Genomic DNA, 14,431 nt, shown 5'->3' with positions numbered 1-14,431 from the left:
TCTTAAAATACAGATGCCCAGGCTGCATCCCAGACCATTGACAAAGGGTGGGGTCTGGTCATTTGTATTTTTTCCTTTCCCCCTTCAAATTTTTATTTAGAAAAATTTCAACTGTACAGAAAAGTTGTAACAGTATTACAGTGAACACCTATGTTAGCAATTTGCCACATTTGTTTTTTTCTATGTGTGTATGTATATGTATACGTATTGTGTACGTATACACACATACACACACACTCCTTTTCTCCTTAAACAATTTGAAAGGAAGTGACAGATACCAGGACACGTCATCCCTGAATACTGTGGAATAAGTTCATTCTCCTATGTAACTACAATAGGATGAACGGACACACTCCGGAAATGTAACATCAATATAATGCTATTATCTAGTATTAGTCCATATTCAGATTTCCCCAGTTCTCCTAATAATGCCCTTTATAACCTTTTTAAGAGAATCGAATGCAATTAAGGATTGCATTATATTTAGTTGTTGTATCTCTTTACTGTTTTTAAATCTAAAAGTTCCCTAGCCTTTTAAAAATTGTATGTGATAGTGACTTAAAAATATTTTTAATTTTTTTAAAGTTTATTTATTTTGAGAGAGAGAGAGAGAGAGAGAGAGAGAGAGAGAGAGAGAGAGAGAATGAGTGGGGAGGGGGAGGGAGGGAGACAAAATCCCAAACAGGCTCCACTCTGTCAGCGCAGAGCCCCATGTGGGGCTCAAACGCACAAACCATGAGATCATGACATGGGCCGAAATCAGGAGTCAGACACTCAACCAATTGAGCCACCCAGGTGCCCCTTAAAAAAGACTTTTTAAAAAATCACGTCAGTTTCTGTAGACTGTCCATCGGTTTGGATTTGCATGATTGTTTTCTCACGGTCAGATTTAGGTGAAATGTTTGGGGTGGAAGCATTCTGTAGGTGATGTTAAGTCCTTCTCCGCATGCCACATAAAGAGTCCCATTATTGGCGATGTGAACTTTAAGGCTGTGTCTCTTCAGTGTCTCCATTCTAAGAAGACCATTTTCCTTCCGTAATTAATAAATAATCTGTGGGGAGATACTCTGAGACTCTTTACAAATCCTAATCTCCAACAAGCTTTCACCCAGTGGTTTTAGCAACCACTGATGCTGGCCAGAATCATTGGTTGCTATGATGGTTATAAAATGGTGATTGTCTATTTCTATCATTTCTGTATTTATCAGCTGACATTCTTTTTCTAAAGGAGAACTTTCCCTTCTTGCCCCGTACCTATCTATCAAATCTTACCCATTCACCTAGCTAGGTAGCTGGCAACCTAGCTACCTCTTGAACTTATCAGTCTGGGCTCATGAATAATTTTGGAAGTGAACGAACCATTATACAACCTTCAGTACCTGCTGGAACTGTCCCCAACTTGGCCAGTGGAGGCCCCATCAAGCTGCTCTCTGTGTCCTCTTGAGATGACCCTTCCAGTGTTTGAGCACTTCATGGTGAAAGCGTTCGTGGCTGCTCCATTCTCACTTTGTATTTGCTTTGCCCCAGCCTCTGGAAAAGCTGTTATTCTATGGAGACCTAGTTCCTCAAGGACTGCTGTTTAGAGTGTGGAAGGCTCCCTAGGTGGTTTCAATATGCAGCCAAGACTGAGAACCACTGGTTAGAGTCCTCTAAAGGGAGATCACCTGTTCCCACAAGGTGTTTTCTCCTAGTCACCCGCTGTTACCCGTTGTCACCTGTAATTAGTGGCACTGATTTGTTGTTGAGGTTTAGATTTTTGTGGGTAGTGTCACATGGTGAGTCAGGTTTAAATGCAGGTCCCTGACCCCAACTGCCCAGAGAGTACAGTTCCATAGATCTTTCCTGCATTTCAACCTTCTGACATAGGTAGGTGGTCCCCAGGCCACATCTGGAGAAAATGCCAGAAGTAACTAACCCTGGAAACAAAATCGGGGGCTTTTTCTAATTTGCTCTTTGACCTTTATCAGTGTTTTTTCTCTTACAGTATGATCTCAGGATACTGCCATGTTCCCTAGGCATGCGGTGAGGATCCATTTGATTAATTCAGTGGGTTCCTTGAAAATCTCAAATGATTTAGACCCTTGTGGTTGCACTGGTGTTCTGTCAAAGGGGATATGAGATGTAAAAAAAAAAAAAAAAAAAGACTGTGTGGGTGTTGAAAGTTTTTAGTTGATCCAAATAATTTTTTCAACCACTACATTATTTGTTGTTAGATTTTTGTGGTCATTGAATGAATTGGCCTAGTAAAGTTTTCACATGTTGTAAGACCCTGGAAGGCTCTAAAATATAGATGAGTGTGCTGTCTGTACGTGGGTCATGGCACCCTTTTTAGTTTCTGCTATGTCATGTTTAGAGAGTGTGAGTGTCCTTCATTTCCTCCCTTTCCAACCAGTTTTATTTCATTAAAATATCCGGCAGCTATATCCTCAGTATCCAGCAGCTGTAAGGAAATGCTCCTGATCTGTGGTTTTTCACTTCCTGGTTTCACATTTTAACCATGTCCCACATTGGCCCGGCGAGTCCCTTCTGCAGTCTCAAGACCTATAAGTGAGCATTCTTAAGAACAGTCAGACACGGGAGGTGGTGTCTCTGGAGTTGCATCTGCTCGCGAGCTGTAAGACCTCGGGTAGAACACGCAATCTCTGTGTTTCCTTGTTTGTGAGAAGGGGGTTCATTGTGAGAATTAAGTGGGGTAATACATACACAGTACTTAGCAGTGTCTGGCACACAATAAGTGCTCAATAAATGCTAGCTGTTATCATTTTATTAAACAAAGCTGACCATGAATGTAAGGTCACAGACGAATGGGGCCGAGTGAGGGAGACTGAGTGTGCCTGCCTTGCCCTCTGTGTGCCGATATTTCTACATATGAGTGCATGGTCATGCATGTGTATTTCGTGGCCATCGTGCAGTATGACAATAAAGGAGAGACATATCAAGTATCCCCTGTGAAGTCTGCCTTATCTATACATTTTTTGGTAAGCCACATGCACATATACATTTGCACGTGTCCGTAAAACTTGTGTTTGTTACTTCTTGCAATTACATGTAAGGAGTTAAGTGGTCTGGCCTAGAAAACGCACACAGTGACAAAGGATGGTGGCAATGGCCCTGATGTGAAGGAGGAAGAGCCTGTGTTCTCTCCTCTTTCTAGTTGTTCTAATACAGATTTGTCTTGTTGGCCGTGATCAGCAAGTAGATGTAAATTTCTCTCATGACTCAGTGTATCCCATAGAAAAAAAAAGCCCATTGTAATGTGTTAAAACTTGAGTTCACGTGAACTGGGCCCTGGGTGTGAACAGCTCAAACTAAGGGATCCTAAACCACGGCCTTGGGCAAGTCATACTCGTTTTTCTGCAGTTTATACCGGCTGTTGAAACGAGATGACGTTGTTGTTGACATAACTTCTCAAGGAAGGTCAAGATGGACCAGTAAACATCAGTGAAATGCCAGGAGAGGAAGAAATGGCAAATGGCATCCTTAAACTCCCTTAAGTTTTGGATGGACAGAGGCGACTGAAATGCAGTGTCTCCCATTGTCAGACACCCACCTCATTTTTTTCCTAATGTTTGTTTATTTTTGAGACAGAGTGTGAGCAGGGGAGGGGCAGAGAGAGAGGGAGACACAGAATCCAAAGCAGGCTCCATGCTCCGAGCTGTCAGCACAGAGCCTGACGCGGGGCTCAAACTCACGCGCCGTGAGATCGTGACCTGAGCCAAAGTCGGACGCTCAACCGACCGAGCCACCCAGGCACCCCCGTCAGACACCCACCTGAAACTGGACTTTAGGTTGGGTAGACCTGGTAACAGTGATGTGCAGAAGTTGAGACCTGGAAGAGCAGCAGTCCAGGAATTTGGGTACAAACCTCAGGCTGTGTTGCACAGTATTGCAGGAAGCAGTTAAGTACAGAATTGCCGAGAATTTGGGACAAGATGTGAACAGAATTGGTTCATCCAGCATTGGAGGCGAGCTCTGAACTCAGACCAAGGAAATACTGCCACTCACTAGCTTGGTGTCTGTGGGTAAGTCATTGAGCCCCAGTTTTCTCATTTGCAAAGTGGTTGCTCATTCTGGCTCCTTTCTTTTTCTTTGCAAGCCATGTGGTTGGCAGGATGAGATATGGTGCTGGATACCAGAAGTGCTTTAGAAAAGATTGCCCGCTATCCCAGTGCCAGAGGGAAAAACTGTTACTACCTGGGGTAAGGTCGGGTGGCCTTTACCATCATTACTCTCTGGATATCTCTCTGTGACTCGCTTTTCTTGGTCCTGTATGTTGGCATTGTGTTTTATAGGACTTTATGCCACCAATTAAATAAACTTCTTAGAGGCTTTTAAGAAATGTCGATTAGCCTGGCAGACAGAAACTAGGAAATGTGTCATTCTTCCTGATACCAGACAGGGCTTTATGGAAGTCTGATGCAGAGATTTGGTTCAAGAGAAATCTGATTATTCTGTTCCAGGTCTGTTCTGAGTCTGCGGTGTCAGTCTGTTGTTAAAGAATACATCACTCTCTCTTCCGCCATTTGCGCACTACTGGGCTAGATGCTACTTTTTACAGAGGGTTTTGTGAATATATAAACCTGCATATAACTGTGTTTACCATTTCAGCTAACACTGGGTCTTCAGATGTTATTTTCAAGTCACTTTGGTGAGGGCTGGTGACTTCTGTGCTTATAAATGTTGGGTTGTAGACATTTGTCATGTTTACTTGTTCTGTGTTCAGATTTGTATCTGCAGGGTTTGCTTTTGATATAACATCGAGCGAATAAAGGTCTTAAAGATTTATAGTAGAACTTCATCTTCAGAGGTGTATGTGGGGGCAAGAGAGTCCCAGGGAGTAGGAGATGGGTGCCAAGACCGCCTCGTTGTCTAGACCTCCTCAGATAGGATGAGGGATCTGTACCCTTGACAACACAGAGCGCCGGAGTTGCCTTCCGTCGCTTTGGACGCCATGGAATTGCGGTAGAGTTCTTTGCCCTGCAGACCCACTCTTCCTGACTCCCCACGGAGAAGCCATGCTCCGCGGGAGAGCCAGGCCCTCCATGGGTGGCCCTGTGCCACCTGCCAACAGTGCAGCCAGCGCCTGGCAGTTGGCCTGAGAGCTCTGCGTTTGTCCTCGTCAGGACCAGGGGGCTGGGGGTTCTGCGCCAAGGGGTGGAGTGTATTTGTGCAGTCGCCAGAGACGTGATTAGACAAGGTATCAATTCCGAACTCCTGCCCCCTTCCTTCTGTTCGACTCTGTTCTTCCTTAGTGAGGCTCGGGCAGAGAAAAATGGAACAGAGAGAACTAGGCCACTGGCTTTTGAAAAATATTGATCTGTGAGCGCATGAGATGTAGCCCAGACCTTCCCCTTTGTGTGATGTCATGCTGCACGGGGGCCTTAATGTGGCCTGTGATCGCTCCTGCAGGGATTTGCTTTCTTAGGGAAAAGACTAGAAAAGGAAAAGAGTCACTGTAGGCAGTATCCAAAAATAATGTCAGCGTTTCTAAATGTGTTGGCTTGAAGTCGGTGATCCCTTTGGTTTTCTAGGCCATGCGGTGGCAGGAGGGAGCACTGTGAGGTGGTCAGCCTTGAGCAACAAACTTCTGAGCAGTGCTGGTCCCAGTCCTTCTCTTCGGTCCACCTCTCCCCGGCTTGGGCCTCCACTGCTGTCTGTCTGTCTGTCTGTCTGTCTCCCCACCCCACCCCCATCACACATACCACATGCATGTTCTTTCTGCCCGCAGTGCATGTCTGTGGTGTGGACACTTGCATTTGTACTTGAACCAGCTCTGAGCCAGGGCCTCCCAGTTGGGCCGCTCTGCGTGAGTGAGATGCTGTACCCTTGAGTGTCCTCCGGTCAAGTGAAGTGTGGTCCTGGCTTTTATCTTGATTTGCCTGGGTTGGCTCTGTGTAAGCAGCCAGGCCTCCTGCTAATGGGTCCCCTGGGACAGAGGGAAGAGGACAGAAGTGGATTTGTTGAACCCCCCTGGGGCATTTGAAATGGCACCAAGAGCAGGCTGAAATCTAATCAGCCTTTGCTTATCAGGCCTGAGTTCCACCACATTGAAAGGGTGATGATTAGTAAGAAAAAGGCCAGGATGCTTTATCTTTTCCTTTGCACACTGGGAAAAATTTCCTCTGCCTTGCTAGCATTAGAAGCAGACCATTCTTTTTACTCTACCACGTCACATCAGCTTTCATTAAAAATCAACGGCAGCAGATACAAAGCCCCACCCACGGAAACGCGTTTAAGGCAACACTGTGCGCCAGCGCTTCGGGGCTGGGGTCTTTGCCTTCTGCACCAGCGGATCGGTTTCTCATCTCCATGCCTTTCGACCCAGCAGCTTTTAAAAGACCAAGAAGCATTGCTCTGCTTTCTACTGCCTCTCTCTGAGACCAGGGCTGCCGGGCGGGCCTCTAGCCATGTCCCAGAGAGCGTATTTGAGACAAGTCAGCTTAATTGCCTGCATGCCTAGGAAGCCTCTCTTTAAAATCTAATTTTGAGACAAGAGCTGTATCTAAATATCTTGCTTTTCCCGTTCAGGCGAGCGACGGAGGCGCCGCTGCCAGGTGGCATTCAGCTACCTGCCCCAGAACGATGACGAGCTCGAGCTGAAAGTGGGCGACATCATAGAAGTAGTAGGAGAGGTGAGTGTGCCACGCAGGGGGAGGGGGGTGGGTGGCCTCAGGTGGGCTGTCAGAACCCACCCCCGGTTGGCCTTGTTGTGGCGGATGTTAGAGCTTAAGGAGACCTTCGACGTTGTCTAGTCGAGTCTCTTCTCAGAGGAAATGGGTTCCCAGAGAGGAATGCCACCAAGCCCATTAGGAGCAGGTGTGGGCCGTTGGAAATTACTGTCTTTGTTGAGTACTTCTGAGGTCCCAGCCCGCTGCCTGGCTTTTCTCCCCTGCTTCATTGGCTAGGAGACTCCTGCCATCCAGAGTGACCCTGAGCCATCTCTAGAGGGTGAATTCAGTCTTCGTGGGGGGGCACACTGTGGATTCACAGGGAAAGAAAAGCGACATTTATCAAAGACCTAGTATAAGACAGATGTGACAAGGTTCTTTGCACGTTGGCCCATTGGTGGCCCATCACAAGCGCCTCATTTTGTAGATGAGAAAAGAGACTCGAAAGACCCTAGAGGAGTCAGGGCCGAGTGTTAAAGCCAGGTCCACGTGGCTGGAGACCCTAGTTCTTTCCCCTGCTCCACGTTCCCTTATTCCTCCTTGGTCCTGGCTGCTCAGAGCCAGCCCTGCTGGCGAAGTGCCCTGCCACACACTGGCACAGGCGTCTCAGACCCAACCCCTCCGTCCTGGGTGTTCGTGGATTTCAGACTTACAGCGTCATCATTCATTCTGATTCAACACATGTACCTGTATATAGAAATGCACTTCTCTGAGAGCCTTGGTTTCCTGAGTACCATTCGACCTTACAGAACCCCATGATTTACAAAAAAAAAAAAAAAAAAAAAAAGGAAGCTAGAAGTCAAGGAGGAGATTAAGTGAACTGTGGCATGGGTCCAAGTAGCAGGGCTGATGCTAGCCACCACATTCCCTGTTCATACAAACATAAAATGAACATGCGTCAAAGCTTTATGTAACTCATTAATGAGGGGATCTGCAAGATGGTATGGTTGGCTCAAAGAGAATTGTGGAAGAGGAAAGTATTTATAATGACTTGAAAGAAAAAATACTTGATTAAGGTTGCTAAGTTGGATGCAAAACTACATCGTGTCCCCACGGGGCAGTAAACTATACCCTTTGAGGTTATCTTTTCTAGGGGATAAGGCACTTGTATCTCTGGCAGTCAAGATTTATTTTCATTGCTATCTGAACAGAATCATTCTCATCACTTTTGCTTTTCTGCCAGTTTACACCCGCACTAACAGAATCATAAATAGTATATAGGGCATCAAACAAAGATACCTGTCTCTAGAGAATCAGTCACCGGGACTCCCAGTATGGCACCTGGAGGACACAAAGTAAGCACGTGTGCCTATCTCCCACTTTTTGGAGAATTTGTATTCATGTGTCATTCGTTCACCATTTTGTATCCCTGTTGCCAAGTCGGGCACACGGGAGCCGTTTGTCGAAAGATGAATGAGCAAAACAGGAACGGGCAACAGAGGAGAAGGTTTATGCCAATGGTGAAAGGGACACATTCCTTTTTCCTTTTCTTTTTTAAATGTTTATTTTTGAGAGAGGGAGGGAGAGCGGGGGAGGAGCAGAGACACAGGGAGACTGAGGATTGGAAGCAGGCTCTGGGCTGACAGCAGAGAGCCTGGCGTGGGGCTCAGACTCACCCACTTTGAAATCATGACCTGAGCCAAAGTCAGACGCTTAACTGACTGAGCCACCCGGGCTCCCCAAGGGACACATTTCTTAAGACCAAACCCATGGAAGAAATTCCAAGAGAAATAATGAACAGTGTGACTAATTAAAAAAAAAAAAGAATTAAAATTTTCGTATAATTTGCAGCGAGTTTAGCTAAAAAAAAAAAAAAAGAACAACAGACAAAACATTTTGCAAGAAATGATCATAAAAAGTTATTATATATATCATATATGAAAATATATTAAGAAGGTACTGTAACAATGATAAATGGTAGATAATTGTGTCATAGACCCAAAGCCCACAAGGGGAAAGAAAACTCTTTACCATGAGAAACTGTTCCACACTGCTATTAATGAAATAAATGCAAATTAAGACAATAATGGGTTCCTGCTTTTGAGAATCTCGAGAAAATACTTAGCGGTAAGACTGTGGCTAATACTGAGAAGTGGTGACTTTGTGCATATTTCTGATCCTAATATGAAGCTATTTAGCAAGGTATGGCAAGAGCTGTTAAAATCTGAATTAACAACCTTTGAGCCAGTAATCTCACTCCCGGGAATTTATCCAAAGAAAATGGTAACAGAAAAAAAAAAAAATATGTGAAACGCATAATTGCTTGTGATAATGAAAAATAATCAAGAGAGGGAACAGTTATGTGAATTAAGTGATATTATCCAGCTAGAAGATTGTGAAGACATTGATTGAGATGGTAAACCCAAGAGGCCTTTAAATCTTTATTTATTACAATACTGTGTTGTGATTTTCTGTTAAATTCTGCTAACCTGAGAGCTTTTCAACAGCAGGGATCTGGTTTTGATCGATCTTTCTATACATGGTACCTGGAATAGTGCCTGAAACCTGATATGTACTTTAATAAATGCTTGCTGAATAAGTAAATGGAAGTATGAAAAGATTCTTTTAAAAATAAATGAATAGATCAGGACACAAACTTACATACACTAGGATACAGCTGTGTAAAATATATCTCCATGCATGTGATCAAAGACTGAAAGGGAACAATAATTGAAAATGCTTGTGGGGGTGCCTGGGTGGCTCAGTGGGTTGAGCGTCTGACTTCAGTTCAGGTCATGATCTCGCAGTGAGTGAGTTCGAGCCCCGAGTCGGGCTCTGTACTGACAGCCCGGAGCCTGCTTCAGATTCTGTGTGCGTCTCTCTCTCTCTCTGCCCCTCCCCTGCTCGTGCTCTGTCTCTCTCTCTCAAAAATGAATAAATGTTAAAAAAAATTTTTTTTAAAGACTGTTGGTTAAAAAAAATGCTTGTGTCACAGAAGATGGTTTGTTCTTTAGTGTTGCAATAATGTTTTAAGAAATACAAATCAAGATAAGGAGAATCATTAACAGCTTTCTGGGAAGTCGTGCCCACCCTCACCTGCCTGTTGGCTGTAGGGAAGGCAGGTGCGGATCGCTGAAGGAGGGGAGGGATTGCAGGTGTTCCTCTTCTCGCCTAGATGACACAGGGTGCCCTTCGCACCTTCGGTGCTAGTCTCCTGTTCACTCACTGCCCTTTCATTGCTCGGCTTCATGAAGGGCTTGCTGCAAATCGGAAAAAGGAAAAATATGTAGCCTATGATAGTTATGTAAAACAAAATGTAAAGGTTGGCCTTTTAAACCATATTTTATTTTTTATTAATTAAATTTTTAATGTTTATTTTTGAGAGACAGAGAAAGAGCGTGAGTGGGGAGGGGCAGAGAGAGAGAGGGAGACACAGAATCCTAAGCAGGCTCCAGGCTCTGAGCTGGCAGCACAGACCCCGATGTGGGGCTCGAACCCATGCACCGTGAGATCATGATCTGAGCTGAAGTCAGACGCACAACCCACTGAGCCACGTAGGTACCCCTATTTTTTACTTTTTTAAAATTAGTTTATTATTTTTTTTTAGAGAGAGAGAGGGCATAAGCTGGGGGAGGAGGGACAGAGGGAGAGAGCGAGAGAGAGAGAGCGAGAGTGAGAGAGAGAGAGAGAGAGAGAGAGAGAATCCCAAGCAGGCTCCACAGTCAGCATGGAGTCTGACATGGGGCTTGATCCCACAACCCTGGGATCACGACCTGAGCCAAAATCAAGAGTCAGACACTCAACTGACTGAGCCACCCATGCACCCCTAAACCATATTTAAAAAATTATATGATCAAAAATTAAATTCCCCTTTATTCCATTTTACTTGTAATACTGCAGATTTTTGGCCCTTGTCACTGTAAAATATAAACTATGCCTTTTTATAATGGATGTATAAATGTCAGTGGGTAGTTACTCTCTCATTCTACTGAAAGCTAAAGATAAACATCCCAAATAAATGAAAGCTCTTCACTGACAGGAACAGATTGAGGTAGGGCCCTAGTATTAGCTTTGCAATACTATAGAATCAATCAATCCCTTCATCAGTAAAAATAGAACAGATGATGTCGTGTATGTGCATATAAATATGTTATATTCTTATTGATTGATTAATTGATTTTACAGTATTGCAAAGCTATACACACATACACACACACACACACACACACACACACACACACACACACAAATGCACACACACCCTCTTACCCCAAAGGAAAAAAAAAAACCAAGACAACTCAGATTTTGTTTTTGGAGGTAGGGACTGCTGTTTTTTTTTTTTTTTAATGTTTTATTTATTTTTGAGAGAGAGAGAGAGAGAGAGTGCAAGCAGGTGAGGGGCAGAGAGAAAAAGGGACAGAGGATCCAAAGCAGGCTCCGTGCCGACAGCAGTGAGCCTGATGCAGGGCTCGAACCCCAAACTGTGAGATCATGACCTGAGCTGAAGTCAGGCTCAACCGACTGAGGCACCCAGGCATCCCTGGACTGGTTTTTTGGAAAAGGTTGAATCAAGTAGAGAATCTTAAAACATGATATTTTATAGATATAAATTAAATTAGATATATATCTTATTAACACAATTAATTTGATTAAGGTAAGTAATATATATCTTATATAATTTTACCTTAAAATAAAGAAAAATGTGCATTCATTTGCCATTTGTCATCTGGCTCATAGGGCGAAGGTGTTTTCCTTAAATATGGGTTTGCTGGTTTGAGTTCTAGCCTGTCTGCATCCATAGTGCATCCTCATGATTTCCTTCTTTTATTTTTAAATGGATTGACGACACTCCTACTAACATTCTACAGCCCACTGCCCCCACTCTCTTCTAGTTATCTCGTCCACACCTGATTTGGCAGTTTGGTTTTTTTAACTTTCAGATTGTTTGCCATTATCCCTGTCACCACTCACTTTCTCTTCACACTTAGGTATTTTTGAGCAGTGTGTGTGACTGAATGGTGGGCTAGCAATCAGCGCAACGGGCTTAGGCAGGTGGGTAGACACAGCCTGACCCTCCTCTGGCAGGAGTTGACTGCCAGCCCGGAATGCTCAGCCCGGACGGAGTGGGGAAAGCAGGGTTGTCCGGGCTGAGTGCACCTGGCACAGTCACCTTGCTCCAGAGAGCACTTAACATGCCTCTGCCTCCTGGCTAGACTTTGGTTCTGCTCTCATCATTAGATCCATCTCTGCGAACCTAAAAGGACCTGGGCTTCCAGTTCGAAAGGGAAAAGAGCAGACTGAGTTCTTGGGTATAGATATTTTTGAGGAAATCACTGTAAATGCACACTTGGGTCATTTTTGTCCAGAGTGGAGGGGACTAATAAATGCAGGTGAAATTCTAATTCTAAGACCAGAGATGGCATATAGACAAGCTCATCAGGAGAAATGGCATTTGAGGGCTCTGGGGTTTCAAACCTGGCTTGTTGGCCTTTTTTTTTTTTTTTTTTTTTTTCCAAGTACATTGAAGCCTCTTTGTTTTCCTGTCTATGTCATCTAGAGCCTGGGAAAGGAGCCACTTTTCCTTTTGGGTTGGATGAACTTGGTCTCAACTAGTCTCTCTCTCAGAGATACTTGGTTTGGTTTGTTCCTTGTGGTTTGTTTTTGAGGTATTTTTCACTGGTCCCTAGTTAAGCTCCCTGGAGACCAATGGCTTCAATTTCAGATTAAAAATCCCCAACCTGGCCTTATAGTTTGCAGAGATGCTAACTTGGGCTTGCAAGAAACTTAGGCATTTTTTTTAATTTGAGAGAGAGAGCGCGAGCACAAGTGGGGGATGGGGGTGTGAGGGTGAGAGAGAGAGAGTGAGAGAGAGAGAGCTCAGTGGGGAATGGGGGACAGAGGGGAATGAGGGAGAGAGAGAGAGAGAGCGAGAGAGAGAGAGAGAGAGAGAGAGAGAGAGCGAGCGAGAGAGCGCTAGCCTCTCAAGCAGGTTCCATGCTCAGCCCCAGCCCGACACTTGATCCCACAACACTGGGATCATGACCTGAGCTGAAATTAAGAGTCAGGAGCTCAATGGACTGAGTGACCCAGGTGCCCCAAACTTAGGCATCTTCTTGCACCCACAGCTGAGGTTGCTTCTCTCAGCTAGCGTTCAACAGGCTGTTCAAATTCTTCAGAACTTTGTAAATCAGACAACCTTTATGGGTATGGATGGGCATTTATGATAGTGTGAATTATAAGAAGAAATATGTATATCTGGCCTTTCATTTCTGTCACAGAGCCCCTAACACTCTTGACATTTCCTAAAAGAGTGATAAAGGTGTCTTTTGTTACGTTAATGAAGTAACTTTTGAAAGACCTAAGCACTGGGGCTGGCTGCCAGTGGAGCCAGTGTGTGTGATGAGAAGGTTGCAACTCTCAGTCCCACCCACTGACCTTGGGGAGGGGAGAGGGGCTGGAGGTTGAATCGCTTGCCTGTGGCCGGTGAATTAATCAACCATGCGTGTGTAATGAAGCCTCCAAAAAACCCGCAAAGGACAGATTCAGAGAGCTTCTGGGCTGGTGAACATGGGAGGTGCGTGGAGAGTGGTGCCTGGAGAGGGTACGGAAGCTCCATGCGCTTTCCCCCGTGCCTTGCCCTGTGCAGCTCTTCCATCCAGCTGTTCCTGAGTTAGATCCTTTTACATTAAGCCTGTGATCTGCTGAGTAGGATGTTGCCCTGAGTTCTGGGATCCGCTCTAGGAAATTAATTGACCCTGAGGTGGGCGTCATGGGAACTTCTGATTTATAGCCAGTGGGTCAGAAGTACAGGTGACAAGCTGGACTTGAAACTGGCGTCTGACGTTGGGGGCAGGGAAGAGCGCGGTCTTGTAGGACTGAGCTCTTCACCTGTGGGGTATGAAGCTGTCTCTGGGTAGATAGGGTCAGAATTGAGTTAAATGGTAGAACCCTGGGCTCATGTCTGGAGAATCGCTTGTTGGTGTGGGGAAACCTCACTCCCCCCCACCCCCACACACACAACTGGAACTGGGTCCAGGGACCCAAAATAGCAGGTAATCCTCATTTCATTTTTGGTGTAAGAACTTTGAAGACTTACATATGAAGAAAGATGCCTTTTGTTTTATGCTTGCCCATGAGAAAGGAAATTCATTTCATTATTATTTTTTTTACATTTGTATTCATTTTGGAGAGACCAAGAGAGCCAGAGCATGAGCAATGGAGGGGCAGAGAGAGAGGAAGACACAGAATCCGAAGCACGTGCCAGGCTCTGAGTTGTCAGCACAGAGCCTGACACGGGTCTCGAACCCATGAACCGTGAGATCATGACCTGAGTCGAAGTCAGACACTTAACCAACTGAGCCACCCAGGTGCCTCGAAAGCAAGTTCATTTAAAAGTGGATTAATTAATAGGTGATCAAAGCATACCTAAATTCTTACCTATTAACGCACCCTTTGCTTTAGAAGGGTTTGTTATGTTTTAAAAAAAAAAAAGATAACATTAATATAAAAATTTGTTGATTAAAATTCGAGGACCCAAAGAGCTTAGGCTGCTCTTCGGTCATTTCTCCCAGTAACTTTGGGTGGACATGACTGATTATGTAATGTGCAGAGATGATAGAGCATATTAAGGTGAGGGAAGCCATGAGTAGAACAAAATGTGATTATATTAGAATCATCAGCATACAAAACAGGCTACAGCTGTATAAAAGCAACATGTTTGCAAGTTTAAATGTATTTATAAGAGGTTTACACAGCTATGGGATTTATCACATATTTGAGTGCTTATACTCTGTGACAGACAGGGATTCAAAGATTTATTAAAC

At 44.6% G+C, this 14,431-nt stretch overlaps 1 protein-coding gene across 9 annotated transcripts in view; it reads left to right on the top strand.

Annotated features, from left to right (window-relative positions):
* SH3KBP1 (SH3 domain containing kinase binding protein 1) overlaps positions 1-14,431 on the top strand; it is a 336,102-nt gene that overhangs the window by 166,648 nt on the left and 155,023 nt on the right. For all 9 annotated transcript variants that reach the window (XM_045472250.1, XM_045472247.1, XM_045472249.1 and 6 more), the window contains one exon: positions 6,529-6,632. In XM_045472250.1, coding sequence (XP_045328206.1) covers positions 6,529-6,632 — 104 coding nt within the window. The remainder of the gene's footprint in view (positions 1-6,528; positions 6,633-14,431) is intronic.

This window comes from Leopardus geoffroyi, chromosome X, assembly GCF_018350155.1.
Source record: "Leopardus geoffroyi isolate Oge1 chromosome X, O.geoffroyi_Oge1_pat1.0, whole genome shotgun sequence".
NCBI classification, from domain to species: domain Eukaryota; kingdom Metazoa; phylum Chordata; class Mammalia; order Carnivora; family Felidae; genus Leopardus; species Leopardus geoffroyi.
The sequence above is the reverse complement of the archived record's forward strand: the minus strand, read 5'-3'. Positions and strand labels throughout refer to the sequence as shown.